General features: G+C 40.6%; 1 protein-coding gene across 1 annotated transcript in view; it reads left to right on the forward strand.

Moving 5' to 3' along the window:
* LOC124613247 (actin-related protein 3) overlaps positions 1-23,532 on the forward strand; it is a 96,486-nt gene that overhangs the window by 23,398 nt on the left and 49,556 nt on the right. Inside the window, exons 2-5 of the mRNA XM_047141931.1 lie at positions 4,698-4,878; positions 10,185-10,341; positions 20,883-21,040; positions 21,464-21,781. Coding sequence (XP_046997887.1) covers positions 4,698-4,878; positions 10,185-10,341; positions 20,883-21,040; positions 21,464-21,781 — 814 coding nt within the window. The remainder of the gene's footprint in view (positions 1-4,697; positions 4,879-10,184; positions 10,342-20,882; positions 21,041-21,463; positions 21,782-23,532) is intronic.

The raw sequence follows: 23,532 nt of genomic DNA on the forward strand, positions 1-23,532 counted from the left end.
AGCGTGGTGTTTACAAACAGCAGAAACAAAAGAATGCTGACCATTGCATTTAAAAAAATATCCCTAATGTGCAATGTAGGGGATATAAAGATCTAAAATATATGCAGAAAAGTGGACGTGGCACATTAACACACGTGGTAGGAAAATGCTATTGAAATGTTCGAGAAAAGTTTTTTGCAGCAAAATCACTTTCAGAGCACTTACATAAAACCTTAATCTATTGAAATATGATGAAAACCGAAAATTGATTTTTTTCGACTTGAACCACCGTGCGGTCCCCTTAATTTTTAATCTATATTTTTTTCATCACTGGTCACATTATTTAATTTATATGACATTTGAGAGATAATATAATTTTTTTAAAAAAGTCACGTGAATTTGCATGAGGCTTTAGTGAATTTCGTGTTATTTGAGTACTGACTATCTTTAATTAAATTTAGTTATTAGAACAAACATATTTATAACTATCCTATCAACAAGTAAATGAACAAACGCATAGAGATTTCCTGAAAATGTATGCCTGTCATGATTTACGAGGTCCTTTATATATGCAGTCTGGTGTAAGATACCTGGTACTACTTTGTACCTCAAAGCTCCGAGCAGCAGACGCAAAGGCAGGCCCCATTTGACAGTTAACCTGCATAGTGGTTTCACGTAGCTAATGTAGCAAGAATGAAAAGTGTAGGTGCAAATTTTTTGAGTATCACAGAATTTACACATGCACTACAAAAATGAAGATTTGAGCAGGAGTCGAACCATTGCCTCACACATGGTCATTTTATGAAGCTTGAACGCTAACCTTTTGACCCCCATATACTCTAATGTGTGGCACATAAACACAGATACATCAGTTACACAATAGACGCGTAAAACTTCTCTTATGATTTTCTCGAAATTGCCAGAGAGCGCACCTTACTACTTGCACATTATGTTATTTGATGACCTACTGAAAGTGTGCAAAGTATCAGTGATCCCAATGTCGTGGCCTCCCCTTGTTAGTGGAACGGACAAATAGGAGTAATTGCAGGTAAAGCAAATAGCAGACTGAGATTCATTGGAAGAATTCTCAGGAAGTGTAGTTCACCACAAAGGAGATAGCGTAAAAAACTCTTGTTTGATAGATTCTTGAATAATTCATCAGTCTGGTATGTGTAACAAGACAGCATTAATAAAGAAAATAGAGAAGATTCAAAGAAGAGCAGTGTATTTTTTGTTACAGCTTCATCTAGTAAGCACAAAAGTGTCACAGAGATGCTCAAACAACTTCTCGGCAGATGCTACAAGAGAGGCGTTTTCATCATGATCTGATATACTGTTGAAATTCCTGGAAGCTTACTTTCCTCGAATAGTCAATCAATATATTGCTCCCTACTACATGTATCTTAAGAAATGACCATGAATGTAAAATTAGACAAACTTTTGCTCTCAGTTAGGCTTACCAACAGTCGTTCTACCTGCAAACCATTTGTTACTGTAACAGGAAAGGGGGAAATGACAGTGGTACACAAAGTACCCTCCGCCACATACTTTAAGGATGCTTGGTGAGTATAGATATGGATGCCAGACGGTCCAGAACCTGTGGCATATGCATAAGCACTGTGCTTTATATTGTTTGCATTGCATATAAGGTGGGAATTAGGATGGTACAGAATTTTTGTGTAGGTATTTCAGTTTGGTATTTTTGCCTTAAGATTCATAAGTGTGGATTTTTCTGTGCCTTGTTCATTGTACTCAAATGAGTAAACATTTCGTTTATTAATGTTATGTTAAAAGGTACGTTTTAGATAGTGTGCAGGTCCGCAATTTTTGCATATGGTATTATATATTAGTATAAACATTTGTTGGCTCTGTATTGTCATTTACTTGAGGTACTGTTTGGGCTGTGTGTGGTTGTTGGAGGTCGCCAGCAGGCGTCTTTATGCTGTGTGTACATCATGGAGCTTTCAACAACACATGGATTGCTGAAGGGCCCCATCAGAGTATGCGACTTTGAGAAGTGACAAGAAGAATGTATATTAAAAAAATGTATAAATCAAATGTCATAAAGCAGCTTTTAGTGTTTTTCAGTGTAATTATGGTATTCGCACTAAAAGTATGTTTGTGAATGCTCTTGTAGTAACTGCACGTGCATATATAATCCAGTAGAACTTATTTAAAAAAATATGGAAAAATAAGTGACACCTGAAGATCTGAACTAAATTAATATAATTTTAAGATTTTGCCATGTAGAATGGGGAATTCATGTAAAAAAACCCTCACCTTTGATTGTTTATAACTTTTTTACAGAACAAGTACCACTTGGATTGTGCCTTTGAAAGCTGGTTATTTACTGCTAATAGAATTAAGTAACTTGTTTATCTATGTTTTCATAAAAATATTATGATGAGTTGAAAGAGTCGAGTACCATTATGTGATGGCACCTGTGATATATTACTTTTTTAAGTTTCACAAGCAACTGTAATTATGAATTTACTGAGAATGTTACTTAATAATTTATTCAGTCTGTCACTTGTTGTGGATAATCTGAGAGATTTATTCAAACTGGCAAACAGTTATGTTATTTGAGTGTTATATGTAAGTAGAACACAAATGAATGAGCTATGTTGGTGCTCTGAGAAACCTGGATGGTTGCACATTGGAATTAATGCGACTCAGTATAACAACCATGTGAGGGATTTCGTAAGTTAACCTCTGCTTAACTCTCTTCTTGCATGTCAGTGTCATTGCAAATCAATGTCAAATAGTTATTAATAATATGAGAGAAATATGGCAAATAGTACCTTTTAGTTGCATGCAGTCTAACATGGTCTATAGCTGTGCAGTTGACTGGGCAAATAGGGACCATTTTAAGAGTAGTTCAGTTGAGAGCAACCATCACTTATCCGTTCCTACATAGATTTAATAACATTACACACAGTCACATTTTTGAACATTAAGTATTTTTGCTGCACTTAATGACTTGGAGACAGAGGTTGCCTTTGGAAACTGTAAGTGTAGTGGGGGATGACTGACAGACAGCTGAGGCAGTTAGGAAAAGACATGTGAACTCTCCCAATGCCCAGGGCAAAAATGCTTCTTCAGCACATAAGCCAACTTAGTATGCACTTACTTAACCAGCTGCCTTTCGTGAAGTATCATACAGTATATTAAAGGAATATAAATGTGTATTTAAATGGGTACAGATGGTTGAAATATTACTTTCCTACACAGGACACACAAGATGGAAATTTGGTCTAATATTAATCCAAGTTTCCATTATGTGTGTGTCCTTTATAGGAAAGGAATATTACATTCATTTGTATTGCAGTTTGTCTTAACATGGCATTTCTCTTGTCTCCCCATCTGACTAAATATTACTGCAGAAAATTTGCATGTTGTACCATAATAATGTTTTCCCTGAGGCCTGGAAACAGGGCTACTTCAGTCACTACCTGAAAGGGACATTACGGCAGCACCTTCTGATTATTGACCTATTTGTGTTCTTCCTGCACTATCCAAGGCCCTAGAACATATAGTCTGTCGCCAGCTAACAGACTACCTAATTATGAACAAGCTACTAGACAAATCCCAGTCTATTTCCGTAAACTTCTGTTTGCCTTAATAGAGGTAACAGACAACCTATAGCTTGTCACAGATGCGCAAGAGGCAACTGTCGTGTTTTTTGGACTTCAGCAAAGCCTTTGACACTGTCAACTTCGACATTTTATTTGCTGAACATAGCAGTCTAAATTTCTCGCCAAGTTTGTTGCAGTGGTTTCGCTCATACCTGACGTCTTGCCAGCAATGCATCATGTCCGGCACCAGAAATTCCCAACGGAGGCAGGTAGTATTAGGCATCCTGCAAGGTTTGGTATTAGCTCCTATACTCGTATGTACACTGATGACCACCATTTCTATCTAAGTGTGATGTTATCCTGCATAGCCTTTCTCAGGAAATCTCACAGTGTCTGGAACTGGTTATGAATGCCTGTGTTTATTTTAAGTGTGATCATACTTCACCATCATGTGTACAGCTATCCTGGAGACAACCACAGAAATTTGCATACCCTCTGTCTTCTCTACCTTCTTATCAGCGAACACTGTCCCTCTTATCTTTATTCGAACTTAATGCTCTTGTCTGAACAATATGACAGAAACACCTCTTGCCATCAGAGCAAGCTCCTTTCTGTCCCATTCCATCATTCAGCTACTTTCTCAAAGTCCTTCTCATTAGCAGAAACGCAACTCTGGAATAACCTCTCACATTACATTGTAGAACTGAATGACATCATCTGCTGCAGAAGACAATTCATGACATATTACTAAAGCAAAATGCATAATGTTTAACCGCATGTAGTTTACTCTTGCACATATAGAATATATGGAACAGATGCAATCTTCGGTGTACAATGCATGTTGATTTTTAAAAGAAATCATTTGAGTCTATAAACGCCAAAGTTGATACTGATCATATTTGGTATCATTTAGATTAAACTGAAAAACACAGTAAAGTGTACTTAACAAAGGAAGGGATGCTGGATATGTATAGTTTGATGAGAGAACGTCTTTGGAAAATACAAGAAAATGAAATCTGACAATCATAAATAATGATTTTATGGTACTTCAACTTTGAAAAATTGAAATTCCTTTTCTTTTTGTGTTGTTGGCTGCCGTACTTCCATGATTGTTAAAATGTAGAACTTTTCCTTTGGTTACAGCTATACAAAACTGGGGTTTGCTGCAAATAAAGAACCTCAGTTTATCATCCCATCAGCAATTGCGATTAAGGAAACTGCAAAAGTTGGTGATCAAGCTATTCGCAGACTGACGAAGGGAGTAGAAGATTTAGATTTTTACATTGGAGATGAAGCTTTTGATGCTACTGGATATGCTGTAAAAGTAAGAATTCAAGTAATAGTGTATCATTTCTCTCTTTTAACATCTTTTGAGTAAATTGAGAAAATGGATGTTTGTAATTTTTGAGATATAGGTAATTATGAACTGCAGGTAGTCATCAACAATACAATCTGGTGGTGGTGGTGGTGGTGGTAGTAGTAGTAGTAGTAGTAGTAGTAGCAGTAGCAGTAGCAGTAGTGCTTGTACTTTTGTTGCTGTTGTTGTTGTTGTTGTTGTTGTTTGTGAAGTATGTTTCTTCATAACTGAAAAATACAGTATCTTGTGTAAATAAACAAAGGCTAGTTTCACAGGGACAGTTCTGTATATTGTCTTGCTTGTAGTATATACTTTTTTGGGTAAATGTCTTCAATTCAATCCAGTACATGTCTTGTGGAGTGTGTTGTAATGGACAGCAATAGAAGTTGCCATTAGCCTATTTTTAATTCTCTACATCCTACCTCATTTGGTGCAACTATTTCTTGTTTCATTTTTCTTTTGTCAGTGCTTGTAATAGAAGCATCTCAGGTATGAACATTCTTACATCAGGTTTAAATTTATGAAATCAGCATGTGTCATTTATCCATTTTAGATTTCACCCAGATTTGTGTATCCAACACAGTTTTCTATGTAATTTTGGTTTTTAGTCATCACTGTTTCATAAGATTTTTGTTATCTACAGATGTGTGATGCATAGAAGTGGTTATAGGAGCTTATTTTGTGTTGAGCTTTTTTAAAGGCCGATTAAGGCTTTTCTTAGATTTTAATATTTCTATAGTGAAAGTGCTTTTTTTCGCAAATTCTAAGATTACTTCCACACAAAGGTAGCCATAATCTGTAGATAATTTCCTAAAAGATAAAATTATACTGCTGCCACTGCCTAATTCTGGTCAAATAAAAAAACAGCCTGTACAACATTTCTTCTCAATTGGATAACTATTAGATGACTCCCAAAACTCCTGACATTAGAAAATAGTACACACAACAGTTAATGCTGGTGAAAAGTAATACTCTCTGCCCCATCTCCCTTTTTTAGTCTAATAGAAAATTAATTGGAGCACATGAAAACCATCACAGCGCTTATTGAAGACATTCTGAATTCAAGTTTTTGAAAAAGCAATTCCAAAATTTTGTCAAAATGCTACAAATTGTTTTCATTAATGATACACACAACTTATCTTCTATAAGATAAATTTCTGTTTATTTCTTATATACTACCTACTGAGTGAGGTGATGCAGAGGTGAGTACACTGGACACAGATTTGGGAATACGACAGTTCAAATCCGCATCTGGCCATCCTGATTCAGGTTTCCCATATCGCTTCAGGTAAATACTGGGATGGTTTCTTTGAAAGGGGCATGACCAATTTCCTTCCCCATTCTTCCTTAATTTAATTAGAGCTTGTGCTTCATCTCTAATGACCTCGTTGTCGACAGGACGTTAAGCACTGATCTCCATTCTTATAACCTAAAACATGACGTGAGCAAGAGACATTGTACATTATTCATCATTTGGTTTTGAAGCTCTTGTTTCATATCTGCTTCTTGTGCAAATGACGTGTGTGTGTGTGTGTGTGTGTGTGTGTTTTCTATTTGAAGTCTCTGCTTCTTTGAAATAGACAAAGAGATTTGTTAACCAGCCAAACAAACTCACAGTAACACCATTTATTTGCAGATTACAAGCTCCCAACAAACAGTAGTATATACAGAGGGTCCTCCATAACCCATTTTCCATATCTAAAAACAAAGAAGATATGACTTACCTAAAGAAAGCGCTGGCAGGCTGATGAACACACAAACATACACACAAAATTCTAGCTTTCGCAACCAACGGCTGCTTCATCAGGAAAGAGGGAAGGAGAGGGAAAGACAAAAGGATGTGGGTTTTAAGGGAGAGGGTAAGGAGTCATTCCAATCCCGGGAGCGGAAAGACTTACCTTAGGGGGAAAAAAGGACAGGTATACACTCGCATACACACACATATCCATCCGCACATACACAGACACAAGCAGACATTTGTAAAGGCAAAGAGTTTGGGCAGAGATGTCAGTTGAGGCGGAAGTACACAGGCAAAGATGTTGTTGAATGACAGGTGAGGTATGTGCGGCGGCAACTTGAAATTAGCGGAGGTTGATGCCTGGCGGATAACGAGAAGAGAGGATATACTGAAGGGCAAGTTCCCATCTCCGGAGTTCTGACAGGTTGGTGTTAATGGGATGTATCCAGATAACCCGGGCGGTGTAACACTGTGCCAAGATGTGCTGGCCATGCACCAAGGCATGTTTAGCCACAGGGTGATCCTCATTATCAACAAACACTGTCTGCCTGTGTCCATTCATGCGAATGGACAGTTTGTTGCTGGCCATTCCCACATAGAAAGCTTCACAGTGTAGGCAGGTCAGTTGGTAAATCACGTGGGAGCTTTCACACGTGGCTCTGCCTTTGATCGTGTACACCTTCCGGGTTACAGGACTGGAGTAGGTGGTGGTGGGAGGGTGCATGGGACAGGTTTTACACCGGGGGCGGTTACAAGGGTAGGAGCCAGAGGGTAGGGAAGGTGGTTTGGGGATTTCATAGGGATGAACTAAGAGGTTACGAAGGTTAGGTGGATGGCGGAAAGACACTCTTGGTGGAGTGGGGAGGGTTTTCATGAAGGATGGATCTCATTTCAGGGCAGGATTTGAGGAAGTCGTATCCCTGCTGGAGAGCCACATTCAGAGTCTGATCCAGTTCCGGAAAGTATCCTGTCACAAGTGGGGCACTTTTGGGGTTCTTCTGTGGGAGGTTCTGGGTTTGAGGGGATGAGGAAGTGGCTCTGGTTATTTGCTTCTGTACCAGGTCGGGAGGGTAGTTGCGGGATGCGAAAGCTATTTTCAGGTTGTTGGTGTAATGGTTCAGGGCTTCCGGACCGGAGCAGATTCGTTTGCCACGAAGACCTAGGCTGTAGGGAAGGGACCGTTTGATGTGGAATGGGTGGCAGCTGTCATAATGGAGGTACTGTTGTTTGTTGGTGGGTTTGATGTGGACGGATGTGTGAAGCTGGCCATTGGACAGGTGGAGGTCAACGTCAAGGAAAGTGGCGTGGGATTTGGAGTAGGACCAGGTGAATCTGATGGAACCAAAGGAGTTGAGGTTGGAGAGGAAATTCTGGAGTTCTTCTTCACTGTGGGTCCAGATCATGAAGATGTCATCAATAAATCTGTACCAAACTTTGGGTTGGCAGGCTTGGGTAACCAAGAAGGCTTCCTCTAGGCGACCCATAAATAGGTTGGCGTACGAGGGGGCCATCCTGGTACCCATGGCTGTTCCCTTTAGTTGTTGGTATGTCTGGCCTTCGAAAGTGAAGAAGTTGTGGGTCAGGATGAAGCTGGCTAAGGTAATGAGGAAAGAGGTTTTAGGTAGGGTGGCAGGTGATCGGCGTGAAAGGAAGTGCTCCATCGCAGCGAGGCCCTGGACGTGCGGAATATTTGTGTATAGGGAAGTGGCATCAATGGTTACAAGGATGGTTTCTGGGGGTAACAGATTGGGTAAGGATTCCAGGCGTTCGAGAAAGTGGTTGGTGTCTTTGATGAAGGATGGGAGACTGCATGTAATGGGTTGAAGGTGTTGATCTACGTAGGCAGAGATACGTTCTGTGGGGGCTTGGTAACCAGCTACAATGGGGCGGCTGGGATGATTGGGTTTGTGAATTTTAGGAAGAAGGTAGAAGGTAGGGGTGTGCGGGGTGTCGGTGGGGTCAGGAGGTTGATGGAGTCAGGTGAAAGGTTTTGCAGGGGGCCTAAGGTTCTGAGGATTCCTTGAAGCTCTGCCTGGACATCGGGAATGGGATTACCTTGGCAAACTTTGTATGTGGTGTTGTCTGAAAGCTGACGCAGTCCCTCAGCCACATACTCCCAACGATCAAGTACCACGGTCGTGGAACCCTTGTCCGCCGGAAGAATGACGATGGATCAGTCAGCCTTCAGATCACGGATAGCCTGGGCTTCAGCAGTGGTGATGTTGGGAGTAGGATTAAGGTTTTTTAAGAAGGACTGAGATGCAAGGCTGGAAGTCAGAAATTCCTGGAAGGTTTGGAGAGGGTGATTTTGAGGAAGAGGAGGTGGGTCCTGCTGCGACGGAGGACGGAACTGTTCCAGGCAGGGTTCAATTTGTATAGTGTCCTGGGGAGTTGGATCATTAGGAGTAGGATCAGGATCATTTTTCTTCGTGGCAAAGTGATATTTCCAGCAGAGAGTACGAGAGTAGGACAGTAAATCTTTGACAAGGGCTGTTTGGTTGAATCTGGGAGTGGGGCTGAAGGTGAGGCCTTTGGATAGGACAGAGGTTTCGGATGACAGCTGCCATCCATTCCAATACCTTGTTAATTTCTTCTGTAGGAATTCTAGCTTTTTGCCAAAAAATGGAGACTTCGAATCACCAGTGTTGTGGTTTTCTTTGAAGTAAGCTTTGTGAATTGTACATTGTGGAAGAAAATGTTCAGAACTTATTGTTTCAAGAGTAGTTTCACTCCAAGGATTTGACTGGAAACACGGTCAGCAAGACAGAGATGTCCCTTTGTTCGTTTGTGTGGTAATCTATCCAAATAAGCTTTTTAAGTGTAGTGGGAAAAAGTCATCCATGAATGTGTTTATCTAATAATGTTTTTGACCAATCGCGTAATGTATTTCGCATGGAAAATTTTGGTTTTTTTGTCATATTATCTTAGCAGTGATAAAATCACGTGCTATTGAGAATAAAAATCACATATCAATGAAATTGAAGAAAACTCACATTGATTTCCATAACTAATGTCTACAAGTGATTGTAAATGAAATAATTTGAAAGTGCATATATATCTGAAAACTTGACATTCTGGGTGAAAATTTCAGAACACCCCAGACGTTGAGGATAACCTTGCAGTTGTTTGATGGTGCTAAAATTTTGCATAAATAGCTTTTTTTTATGATTTTTGTTTTGAACAAGAGAAGGAAGTTGGGGCTGAACTTTAAGGAAATTGGATAATAAGGGCTACCCTATTTGGCACACGTATATACCTTTATTTCCACAGGGACTACTTATTCCATGAGTGATTAAGTTCAAGCAGCCTAATGAAACTAAACATTGTTTGGACCATATTGTAGAAATGATGCTGGTGTAGCACTACAACTTATTTTCTCCTCCTCTTAGCGTATCTGGAATCATTAAAGATGCTGTTATGTTTTACGAGATAACTTTTTTTATCTGTGAGATTGTATTACTTGTAAGTATTTTGTTGAATTATACAGGTACATTGCTAGTTAATTTTCAGTGAATAACATCTCTTAATTTTCCAGTATCCTGTTCGTCATGGTCTGGTGGAGGACTGGGATTTAATGGAACGATTCTTAGAACAGTGCATCTTTAAATATCTACGTGCTGAACCTGAAGATCATTATTTTCTATTAACAGAACCTCCTCTAAACACACCAGAAAATCGTGAATACACTGCAGGTATGACTTATTCTTAAGACAAAAAAAGTAGAATAATTCACTGAACAGAATAATTGCACCTGAACATCAAAATTACTTCTACATTCATAAAACGAAGCAAAGTGGCATGGGTGTTGAGATACTTGTTCGCATTTGGGAGGATGGTATTTCAAATCCCTGTCTCGCCATCCACATTTAGGCCTTTGGCTTCACTAAATTGCACAAGGTAAACATAATGATGGTTGTTTTGAAAACTTTTAAGACTAATTTTCTTCCCAAAATCACCAAATCTTGTGCGCTATTTATAAAGACATCGTCAATGGACTGTTATATCTTAATACTCATTGTGTCCTTTCTTTGTCACTATTGCATTGGACCATGACCCACAGTTTCTTGTTATCATACTGGAAGCACCAGATCATCATATATCTAGATATCTACCCTTATTCAATTTTTTGTCGGAAAACTAACTAGAACAGACAGTTAGGAACCCCACTGATGATGGAAATATATTGGATCTAATGGCAACAAATAGACCTGACCTCTTTGGAGATGTCCACATCGAAACTGGTATCAGTGGCAACAGTGATTACCAAAGTTCAAAGCTGTATATAGAAACTTAAAAAGAAACGGAGATTAGTGCATAGTAGGTATAAATCAAAGTGGAGGGCTATACAAAGAGAGATGCTGAATGAATCCAATTTGGCTGTCAAGAGACCACACATTTCAGTGTGGCTCATGGTAGTTACTTGGCCATTGATTTATCAGTTTGCAGCCCAGGACTTCTCCCATCTATCCACTGGAGAGCACATGATGGCCTGTGTGGTAGTGGCCACTTCCCCATCTTCCTGTCACTGCCCCAGCGTCAGGCACATGGACACCTGCCCAGATGGGTCTTTGAACAAGGCGGACTGGGGAATTTTAACCTCTGCTGTCACCACTGAATCTCCCCCACACGGTAACATCGATGTGATGGTTGAGCAGGTGACTAGCACAATTGTTTCTGCGGCAGAAAACACGATCCCTCGCTCTTTAGGGTGCCCAAGGCGTAAGGCAGTCCCATGGTGGTCGCCGGAAGTCGTTGAAGCAATTAAGGAGCGTCGGCGAGTTCTACAGCGGCATAAGCAGCACCCTTCCGTAGAGCACATCATAGCTTTTAAACGGCTCTGTGCCCGTGTTCACTACCTTATCAAACAATGGAAGGAGGAGTGTTGGGAGAGATACGTCTCCATCATTGGGTGCCACACGTCACCTTCCCAAGTCTGGGCAAATATCAGACGTCTTTTCTGGTACCAGGCCCCAACTACTGTCCCCGGTGTTACCATAAATGGTGAGTTATGTATCGATGCAAACGCGATTGCTTAGCACTTTACTCGAGCCTCTGCGTTGGAGAATTACCCCCTAGCCTTTTGCACACTCAAACAGCGGCTGGAAGGGAACATCCTCTCATTCACTACATGCTGCAGTGAAACCTATAACGCCCCATTTACAGAGTGGGAGATCCTCAGTGCACTTGCACTTTGCCCTGACACAGCTCCTGGGCCTGATCGCATCCACAGCCAGATAATTAAACATCTCTCATCTGACTACAAGTGACATCTCATCATCTTCAACTGGATCTGGTGCGATGGTGTCTTTCCATCGCAATGGCTGGAGAGTACCATCATTCCGGTGCTGCTCAAACCGGTAAAAACCCACTTGATGTGGATAGCTACCGGCCCATCAGCCTCACCAACGTTCTTTGTAAGCTGCTGGAACGTATGGTATGTTGGTGGTTGGGCTGGGTCCTGGAGACACGTGGCTTGCTGGCTCCGTGTCAGGGCGGCTCCCCCCAGGGTCGCTTTACCACTGATAATCTTGTGTCCATCGAGTCTGCCATTCGAACGGCCGTTTCCAGACGGCAGCACCCGGTTGCTGTCTTTTTTGACTTACGTAAAGCCTACGACACGACTTGGCGACGTCATATCCTTGCCACATTGTATGAGTGGGGTCTCCGGGGTCCACTCCCTATTTTTATCCAAAACATCCTGTCGCTCCGTACTTTCCGTGTCCAAGCTGATGACTCCCATAGTTCCAGCCATATCCAGAAGAATGGAGTACCGCAGGGCTTTGTATTGAGTGTCTTTCTATTTTTAGTGGCCATCAACGGTCTAGCAGCGGCTGTCGGACCATCCGTCTCACCTTCTCTGTATGCAGACGACTTGTGCATGTCGTACAGCTGCTCCAGTACCGTTGTTGCTGAGCAGCGCCTTCAGGGAGCCGTCCACAAGGCGCAGTCATGGGCTCTAGCCCACGGCTTCCAGTTTTCAGCCACAAAGTCGTTTGTCGTGCACTTCTGTCGGCGTCGTACCTTTCATCCGTAACCCACACTTTATCTTAATGACGATCGACTCACTATAGTGGAGACATATCAATTCCTAGGACTGATTTTCGACGCTCGATTGACTTGGCTCCCTCATCTTTGTCAGCGTAAGTGGAAGTACTGGCAGCATCTCATGCCCTCCGTTGCTTGAGCAACATTAATTGGGGTGCAGATCGCTGTACGCTGCTGCAGCTCTACAGAGCCCTTCTCTAATCCCAAATTGACTATGGGAATGTGGTTTATGGTTCGGCAGTGCCTTCAGCATTAATCCTGTGCATCACTGTGGGTTTCGATTAGCAACAGGAGCTTTTAGGACGAGTCCGGTGAGCAGCGTACCGGTGGAGGCTGGTGTCCCTCCACTGCAGATCAGACATGCGCAACTGCTTGCCAGTTACGCAGCACACATTCACAGTTCCCCTGAGCATCTGAATTACCATCTCCTTTTCCCGCCTGCAGCAGTCTGTCTCCTGCATTGGTGGCCCAGATCGGGGCTAACGATTGCGGTTCGCGTGCGGTCCATTCTCTCCGAACTGGAGTCCTTCCCTTTACCACCTCTACTTGTGGTCTGTTCTCTTACGCCTCCATGGTGTACGCCTTGGCCACAGCTTAGTCTGGACCTTTTGCATGGTCCTAAGGACTCCATTAACCCTGCCACTCTCCCTGTCACTTCCTCTCGATTCTTGACGTGTCCCCTGGTGTACGCCTTGGCCACAGCTTAGTCTGGACCTTTTGCATGGTCCTAAGGACTCCATTAACCCTGCCACTCTCCCTGTCACTTCCTCTCGATTCTTGACGTGTCCCACGGCTCTGAAGTGGTTTACACGGACTGCTCAATGGCTGTTGGTCACGTAGGCTTTGAACCGAGCGAGGTGGCGCAGTGGTTAGCACACTGGACTCGCATTCGGGAGGACGACGGTTCAATCCCGTCTCCAGCCATCCTGATTTAGGTTTTCCGTGATTTCCCTAAATCGCTTCAGGCAAATGCCGGGATGGTTCCTTTGAAAGGGCACGGCCGATTTCCTTCCCAATCCTACCCTAACCTGAGCATTAGCTCCGTCTCTAATGACCTCGTTGTCGACGGGACGTTAAACACTAACCACCACCACCACCACCACCACCACCACGTAGGCTTTGCATATGTTCATGGAGGACATGTTGAGCAGTGCTCTCTGCCAGTTGGCTGCAGTGTTTTCGCTGCAGAGTTGGCGGCCATATCTCATGCTCTTGAGTACATCCGCTCATGCCCTGGCGAGTCATTTCTCCTGTGTACTGACTCAATGAGCAGCCTACAAGCTATCGACCAGTGCTACCCTTGCTGCCCTCTGGTAGCGTCCGTTCTGGAGTTCATCTATGCCCTGGAACAGTCCTGCCATTCCGTGGTGTTTTTGTGGACCCCAGGACACGTCGGAATCCCTGGCAACGAACTTGCCGACAGGCTGTTCACACAGGCAACGCAGAAACCGCTTCTGGAGATAGGCATCTGCGAAGCTGACCTGCGATCTTTCTTACACCGTAGGGTTTTCCGGCTTTGGGAAACGGAATGGCATAACAGCACGCACAACAAACTGTGTGTCATTAAAGAGACTACGAATGTGTGGAAGTCTTCCATGCAGGCCTCTCGCAGGGAATCAGTTGCCCTCTGCCAGCTCCGCATTGGCCATAGGTGGCTAATGCATGGTTACCTACTCCATCGTGAGGACCCAGCTCAATGTAGCTGTGGCTCCCAAATGACAAGTCGTCCACCTCTTGCTGGACTGCCCACTTTTAGCCGCTCTGCGGCAGACTTTTAACTTTCCCAGCACCCTGCCATCTGTGTTGGGCGATAATGCCTCCATAGCAGCTATAGTTTTACGTTTAATCTGTGAGAGTGAATTTTATACTTCTATGTAGGTTTTAGCGCATGTCCTTTGTCCCTCTGTCCCCTCCACCCTAGGGTGTTGGTTTTAATATGTTGCAGAGTGGCTGACTTTCCACTTTTTATTCTCTTGGTTGGCCAGCCACTGTAATCTGCTGTCATGTTTTACTCTCTTCTGTTTCTAGCATCTCTCTCTTGTTTTCTTGTCCTTTTTTGTTCTTCTAGTATTTGTTGCCTTCCCTTCGTTCTTGTGGCTTTTCCTTTCTTTCCGGTTTGTGTTATATGTTTCGTGAATTTTATTCTCACCCATGTGGAATTGTTTTATTAGGAACAAGGGACCAATGACCTGTAGTTTGGCCCTTCTCTTTCTTTAAACAAACAAACCAACCAACCAACCTACCTACCTATGTATCTTTGACACAGTGATCGTGAGGATAAGATTAGAATAATTGCTGCACACACAGAGACATTCAGTCAGTCATTCTTCCCGTGCTCTGTACGTGAATGGAACAGGAAGAAACTCCAACAACTGGTACAATGGGTCATACCATACGCCGTGCATGGATGCAGTGTGGAGCGATAGTCTGTTGATATGGCAGACGTCACATAAGTTAGTGAAGAAGAAAATTCTGTGGTATATCTCTTCAGTGCGACACTGAAACTTATTGCTGTGTGTGTGTGTGTGTGTGTGTGTGTGTGTGTGTGTGTGTGTGTGTGTGTCATAAGCAAAATTAGTTTGATTTTGAGGATGATATTGGATGAATGGCCATAAGGTATAGTTGAGCAGGAGAGGGAGGGTGTACGGTATTTACTCGAATCTAAGCCGCACAAGGATGAGTACTGGCATCAAAACCTCTGCATCGGGGGGGGGGGGGGGGGGGGGGGGGGGGGTTGGAAGACGAGCTTTTCTCTGCCCTGAGTTTCGACCACTGCATTTTCATACATTATCCAACGAAGTAAATAGAAATTCCGTATTGTTCATCTTCAAATGTAGCAGCATTTCAATTCACTACGAAAATCCGACTGGTAATACTGTTTGGGATGTTTGTCAATATGACCAACTTTGCGTTCTGAATTTTTTCCTGCCTGTGAGTAGAGATGGTTGCTAATAGGAACTTTTATGAATTGTGAATCACATGCAGTATTCTCTTCACCATAATAATGATACGAATATAAACATTTTGCCATGTATTCTTTTGTGTTTGCTGCTATCTCATTTAAATCCTGTCTGCCTAATAAACTACGAAACTAGAGTGAGACAAACGCGGAAGAATATACATATCATGTCATGTTTATATTCGTATTATTCTTATGCTTAATAGTGATACAGTCAGAAACGATGCACGGCAATTGATTAGATTTTTAAATCTAACATGATGCTAATTTCTGTGCAGAATGTAATGTACTAAAGAGGTGTCTGCAAAGATTTTCAAACGGAGAAAAATTTTCGCTAAACTCTCGTTCAGAACATCTTCTATCATACGCAGTGTATTATTTGGTTCTTGTTGATCATTATCAAAGAAAGCAGCAGTGTAAGTAACAAAAAATAGCAGTCTCTTGCCACTGTTTCGCTAATGAGACGATTCCTCTCTCTTTTTTTAAATTGTATGCGGCGGTAGCGCGTGCACAAAAGCAAGCCATGCTGCGAGTGGGGACAGGTCGTAAACACTCATTATCAGAATGAGACAAACAGTGCATGACACAGTACAGTAATGCATTTTCAGCTTTGAGTGACGTAAACACCTATAACAAAGAGAACCGCACTCATCAGATCAAAGAAAAATAAGCAATCAATTCAAACTAGACAAAGCACGTGAAAAAGGAAGGGTACCCGTATGAATACGGACAGAGCCCCTGACGCATAGCAACGGCTACCTGGTAAAGCTTAACTGCTAAGCTTATGACTTGAACCAAACTACTATAGCTGTATCGTCATTCATTTGACCTAAATTGTGTCTTACATTACAATGGACCAACTTTGTTTTGATTTGGAGGTGGGGCCTAAAACTTTTCTCTCCCCTTGAATTTCGAGTCGCAGATTTCAGGTGCAGCTTAGATTCGGGAAATTTTTTTTTTCTCGATTTTGAGTCTCATTTTTCAGGTGCGGCTTAGATTTGAGTGCAGCTTAAATTCGAGTAAATACGGTAATTGATGGTAGCTGTAGAAAGGAGATGTGATAAACCAAATAGGAGCAAATCAGAGATTAATCCTTCAGTGCGTAAGTTGCTGTGAATGTGCCTAGGGTACTAACAGTAGTTTACATGGCAGGCTGCACAGGAATGCACATTTAGTGAAATTGCTGTAGTTGGGGAATTATTTATAAGAAAGTAGTGAAAGTACAGAAATTATTTATATTAAGGTATTGAAATTTTCAGGGTTTGTTAGCAATACATCTTTATTACAATTAAAACACACATTATCACTAGAAAGGTGTTTTTGGTGTGGTATAGTTTGAAACAATATTCAAAACAAAAGTCCTGCACCAGAATAATGTTTCCTTTTGTTTTCCTGTTTTCTTGCAGCTGTGCATCTCTTTGTAGGCTTCCTCTTATTACCTATGACTTGGATCTTCTTAGTGAAATGCTTTGCTGAGCTGTTTCGGCATGCAATTTTTGCTCTGCTACACTGAGCTAAGCCTATACTCTTCCCATGAATTTCCAGTATTTTTATATGAGAAGCAACCTGATATGTGTTACTCCTTTTCTCTTTTCACTGGCTTCATAAACAATAAAAGCATTGTACATTACAATATTTACCAGACTTCTAAACATTTTCATGCACAATTTTACATTTTTCTTTCTTCTCATGAGAATTGGTTACAGTTCCTGATCTTTTGGATTGCACCTTATAGTACTGAAGGATAGGAAATTAATAGGCTAGAAGGATTTTGGTTATAAAAGGTGTCTTAAGGACAATTACCACCTCTGCAATTCAGAAAAGCTAATGTTGAAGAGGGGCAGATCCAAATATATTGGTTGTGAATCAGCCAATGCAATCGACAATGTTATGCTGAAAAAGTGTGTGCTTTGCAAATGAGTCCTCAGCTTTCCCACAGTTTGACGGTGGCTATTTTACAACAAGAGCAGCAACAGGTTGGTGGTCTTGTTCAAGTTAAAAGCTGAGCAGGACATAACTGCTTTCACAAATAGTCTTGGCTCTAAAAGGATTTTCTAAAGTGAGAAGCATAGATTTTAGATAATGATTAAAAGTGTGCGTATTGTTCTCTGATCTACCTATGTAACTTTGCCAATGTTACCTTTTCACGTGGTTCTTTTTGACAGTTCTTTATTTGCTTACTGTTACCAAGTTGTATTTTTGCAATCATAAAATAAAATCAGTTTATTTAGTCACTTGTGTATTGCTGAATCATATGAGTTGGTGGCCCCCTGGAATACAAAGAAACACAGAAACCCTAAGCAACATACAAAGTCAAAGAGTGACCTCATATTGTGACTTCAAATGGGTTCAAATAGAAAGACAGCTTTTATGACTACAAGACGATCTACAAAATCAGATTATTGATCTCCAAACTAAAATTGCAGCATGCACTGACATTAAGTTATTCCTGAAAGTAGTGAGACAGACCACAAATATTACAAAGAATTTGCATGCTGTAACCAGCATAGTTTCCGGGAAAGTACAGACTCTGAAATTCCTACAGAAATTTCTGTGATAGTACAGACTGTGGTTCGCAATATTAGACTAAGTATTCATGCGAAATTATGTTACTTGTGATCACACAAAATTTTCCATGGCAGTCAACAGCTTCTAAATACTGGAGTAGTCATAATCGTTTTGGACAATATTCTAACACTTTAGATGGCAAGAAGCGATGTGGAGCTGGTTTGAAAACTTCACACCTCCTCACATCAGTTGACTTACTTGGTATGCACAGACGGTCTTCTTCTTCTTCTTCTTCTTCTTCTTCTTCTCTGGATAGTCGGCCACGTCGATCTCCAAAAACTTCTCCAAAGAATAAAGCTGGTTAAGGGAATTTATCAGACTCCCCCCCCCTCTCAACTCATGAAATAAATGGATACTTTCAGAATAGTTTTAGCTTAGTCTTGGTATATTTCAACTTCCAGAAAGCACAAATTCACCCTTTCTCACATAAATATTCGAAAGTTTGCAAGTCAACCGATTTGTCTCCCATTCAATTCGATTAAATACATTTACAATAGTGTTGGTTCAACAATCACATAATTCATCAAACTGTCTTACTTCTAGCAAGTCCAACACATGAATTACTTAAAAGTCTAATCTCATTTCTTCATTTGTCCTTAACAATCATCACGGTCACTAAACCAGCAAAGAATAGCACAGGCTCTTCTCTACACATACACTGAAACTCTATGGATCGTACAAGAGGTACTTGTCGGCCATCGTTCGGCTGCTGCGTTCACATTTTGCACGTGACTGTTTTTAGACCTGCACACACAAAAATGCAGTGTGGATTCGTCTCTCTCACACTACTATTTAAAACATCGTGAGTTCGAAATGGAAGAAGGCTTCTAGAATTTACACGGAAATTCTCAAAGCGCTACAATATACAGGGTGTTCCAAAAACAATGACCAGATTTTAAATAGAATTATTTATTCGGAAGAAGGGCTTAACACCAACAAGTTGCATACTAAAATACTCAGAAAAGACAGAACTTTATAAAAATCTATCATAAATGTTCAATATGTCCTCCATTGGCTGCACGGACGACATTGATATTAGATTTCATCCCAAATTGAACGTAAGGTGTCTTCTGTCACTGAATCTACAGCAGCTGATATTCTGGCTTTTAATTCTTCAATGTCACGAGGTAAGGGAGGAATGTAAACACATTGTTTAAAACATATCCCCACAGGAAGAAATCACATGGTGTTAAGTCAGGGAACCTAGGAGTCCACTCACTTCACTTTGTCAGTCTCTCGAAGAGCTTGTACCAGTTGTAATCGGTATGGTTTGAAGGCTAAATGGGAGGCCGTAATGCATGCCTCACTGTCATGCGTGGTAACGCAAGTTCTCCGCTAGCACGACGTGTAGACTTACGGGGGCTCTGCTCAAATGCTCGTTGGATTTGTTCCACTGTTTCTTCAGGAACATGTGGCCAGCCAGGACTTTTGCCTTTACATAGGCACCCTGTTTCTTCAAACTGTTTATACCACTGTCGAATGTTCTTTGGTGATGGTGGTTTAGCACAAAATTGAATATGAAATGCCCACTAGCTGCGATCACTGATTGAGTACGACTAAATTCAATAACACAATATGCCTTCTGTTGCACATACACCATATTGCGCGAGACTGGCTGCATGCTCCAGGTCAGCACTCGTAGTGACATCTAGCAGATTTTTTTTCTGAAACTCTAGACCATGCCGATTACATCTAGCGCTGTTTGTTACCTTCAGTGACTTTGCCTCAATATTATTACAAGTTAAAATCGAGTCATTCTTTTTGGGACACCCCGTATTAAAACCACCTTCGCAACAACAATATCTTCACTTGACTGATGCTTTCACTCGATGTGTAAATGAGTGGACTAACATGTGCAACAAGTATTACTGTTGGATGTATCAGATAGAACACCGCCGGAATTCTAGCATCTCCTAATAAATGTCATTGAGGAAGAAGTAATGTCAAATGCAACACTGTGTCGTGTTTTTCTATCACATCTTCCATTGCCAGTAAAATTGTGCATGGCTACATGGCAAAAATGGTATTAAGTCTCTACTGTCAGTAGCAAACAAAGTTCATGCTTTGATGGAACTGGCAAACACTTCGGTGGCGACGTCATCTTAGGTGAGACAGCTGGTATATGACATGATCCCAAATGAACATCTCCAAAGTCTGCATTGTCAAATGGACGCACTTCAAAGTCAGTTATTGGCACTGACGGTAAATAAGTCGACCTACACCAGACAAAGTAAAGAAGATGGTCACTCATTCCACCAGAAAACTTAACGGATGGGCAAATGGGACAAAGGAAACAACATTACCCAGTATGCTGGTACTACAGGCATTTTGGTGGTCAGGTCACAAGGTGCACAACTCCACGTGGATTTCCAGATGGTAGCTGTGGCTTCTTTTGATATCAGTGACGAGTGTGCAGTAGGATGTGCTGAGTGGATGTTTGACACCGCTCTTGACAGTATCAGAGGAAATTTGGATAACAGTAGATTAGGGCTGTTAACAGAAATGTATTTTAAAGTCTTCTTGTTTTTCTCTCACTTCCGTGTAAAAATTATGATGTCTTTTTGTTATTAAAGTTCATATTGTAAGCAGCAGTTCTACTTTTTTCCCACTTTTTTATGGTATAATCTTTAATATGAGAATAATTGCAATTCTTCTTTGCAGAGATAATGTTTGAATCATTTAACGTCCCAGGACTATATATTGCTGTACAAGCTGTTTTAGCTTTGGCAGCCTCTTGGGCATCACGTTCTGTTAGTGAACGCACGCTCACTGGAATAGTTGTGGATAGTGGTGATGGTGTTACACACGTCATACCTGTGGTAAGGTCCTTAAAGTTTCTTACTTTATTGTTTTCAAGTTTCTCAGTTTATTGTTTTCCATAGAATTATGTGGACGGATTATTTGTATAGAAACATCCCTAATGATAGTAACTGTCCAAAGAAGGCCTCAACACACAGAGCTTTCTCTGAGATGTTACCATATTTGTACTTGTGTTTGTATTATATGTTTTATGGAATATACAAAGTGAACAGGCAGCCTGATATTATTTTATAAAAGTGCTATATTTGTGTGGTTAGAGAGCGGCAGTTTCGAGCAGATTTTTACTGGCAAACTGTTGTACGTATAAGTTAACATAGAGGTAGAATTGTAATTTTAAAGTGTTTACATTTTGAAGAAATTTTACTTTCATTAATTTGTTATTAATTTTACAGTATTTGTTTACAATTCTTTTGTTTTTGTAGGCAGATGGGTATGTAATAGGAAGCTGTATAAAACACATTCCTATAGCAGGCAGAAACATAACCTATTTCATCCAGTCTTTGCTGAGAGAACGTGAAATTGGGATTCCACCTGAACAGTCTCTGGAAACAGCAAAAGCAATAAAGGAGCGTTATTGTTATATTTGCCCAGATATTGCAAAAGAATTTGCTAAATATGATTCAGATTCATCAAAATGGATGAAGAAATATGAAGGCATCAACTCTGTCACAAAACAACCATTTGTTGTTGATGTGGGCTATGAGAGGTTTCTCGGACCAGAAATATTTTTTCATCCTGAGGTATGTGAATTTGATATTTTTGTTATTTATTTAAGCTCTTAAATACAAACTTTTAGATTAGGCATAACCATGACACTCAGGAACATCAATTGAAATACAAAAGTAACTTTAACAGTCACTTTTACTTATATTCTAACCACTCATTTTCGCAGTATTGTATCTCTATCGTACATTAACTGTCATAACTCATCTGTCCATTCCCTTTTACACACCCACACCCACCCACACACACACACACACACACACACACACACACACACACACACACACACAGCTCACAATAATAATAAAATGGGTATCATCCTCCGCACAAAGCTTAAGAGCCATGTATTAAAAGAATTTCTTGTCCTCTCATGCCACGCAGTGACAGAAGGTTCCCATAAAATTCATATACACAGTCACTGAGCCCTGCAAAAGTAAATATCTCTGATGAAGGAGGTATAATCCTGCCATGCGCATGGTGGGAAGACCAACTGGTTGCAGTTACTTGCATATTTCGGAAAATGCCAAGACATTAATTCTATCACGAGTTTCATGTCGTGTGCGATATCCAAGTGTATAGAAAATACAAATTACAATATTCCTAATGATTGTAATTCTGTTAAGGTATAAATAATTCATTATAGACATTTTTAGTTGAAATAGGGTTATTGTCTTTGTCAACTGTTCGAAGCATGGCTAATTTGACATTTCCACATTCCAGCCTGAGCAACATCATAGGATGAACACATTTTGCTCTATTTTGTATGACACACTGTGCCATTGTCATGTTTTGTTGTATTAAATTTTGTAGTAATTAAATCTGTTGCTTCTTAAAAAGTTAACTGCATTGGAAAGCATAATGCATGAGTGTGAAAAGTGAGCCTAAACAACCTTGAAAAAATGGAGGGAAGAGAGATCTTGAACATTAAGGCTGCTGCTTTCATTGCATAATAGATGTCTCTGCAGCAGTGGAATAAAAAGGTCATCATTTGTCCATGAACAGTATCACTGAGTAATGGACATTTTCTTTGAGAACTGTAAAGGGAGAAAGAGGTAAAACATATAGCCTTTAAATACATACCATGGGGGAGTTAATCAGGAATATTGTTTTCTTCTTGCCACTGTGGCGCAGAAGTTAATGAGCTACATTTACTAACATAAGGCATTTGTTTAAAGCTAATTAATTACATACTGAACACTTGAATTGAGCTAAAACTGAAAAAAATATGTAAATGTTGCAGACAATAAATTCAACTAGATGTGATTGGCTCCAGTTTTCATGATCCAGCAAGCATATAAATCAGTACTGAATTAAACAGCTGAGTGATGTAACATGTGTACAACTGAAATTAGTGATGTGTTCAACTGAAAATGGAATATTAACATGTAAATAAAATCCAAAAGCTATTAATTGTGTTATAGATAGAACTCAGTGTAAACAACACACATCCAAGATTTGATGAAGGAAGCTGTGTTTATTTGCCATTAAAGAAAATAAAAAGTTAATGTTGTAGCCATAGCTCAGAAAATTGAAGATTATTCACATGTATGTTAAATTCTTGTAATATGTGAGTAAGTAGTAAAGGAAACAAACGAAAAATTCGGAGTAGGTATTAAAGTCCATGGAGAAGAAATAAAAACCTTGGGGTTCGCCGATGACATTGTAATTCTGTCAGAGACAGCAAAGGACTTGGAAGAGCAGTTGAACTGAATGGACAGTGTCTTGAAAGGAGGATATAAGATGAAAATCAACAAAAGCAAAATGAGGA

The sequence above is a fragment of the Schistocerca americana genome, chromosome 4, assembly GCF_021461395.2.
Source record: "Schistocerca americana isolate TAMUIC-IGC-003095 chromosome 4, iqSchAmer2.1, whole genome shotgun sequence".
Classification (NCBI taxonomy): Eukaryota; Metazoa; Arthropoda; class Insecta; order Orthoptera; family Acrididae; genus Schistocerca; species Schistocerca americana.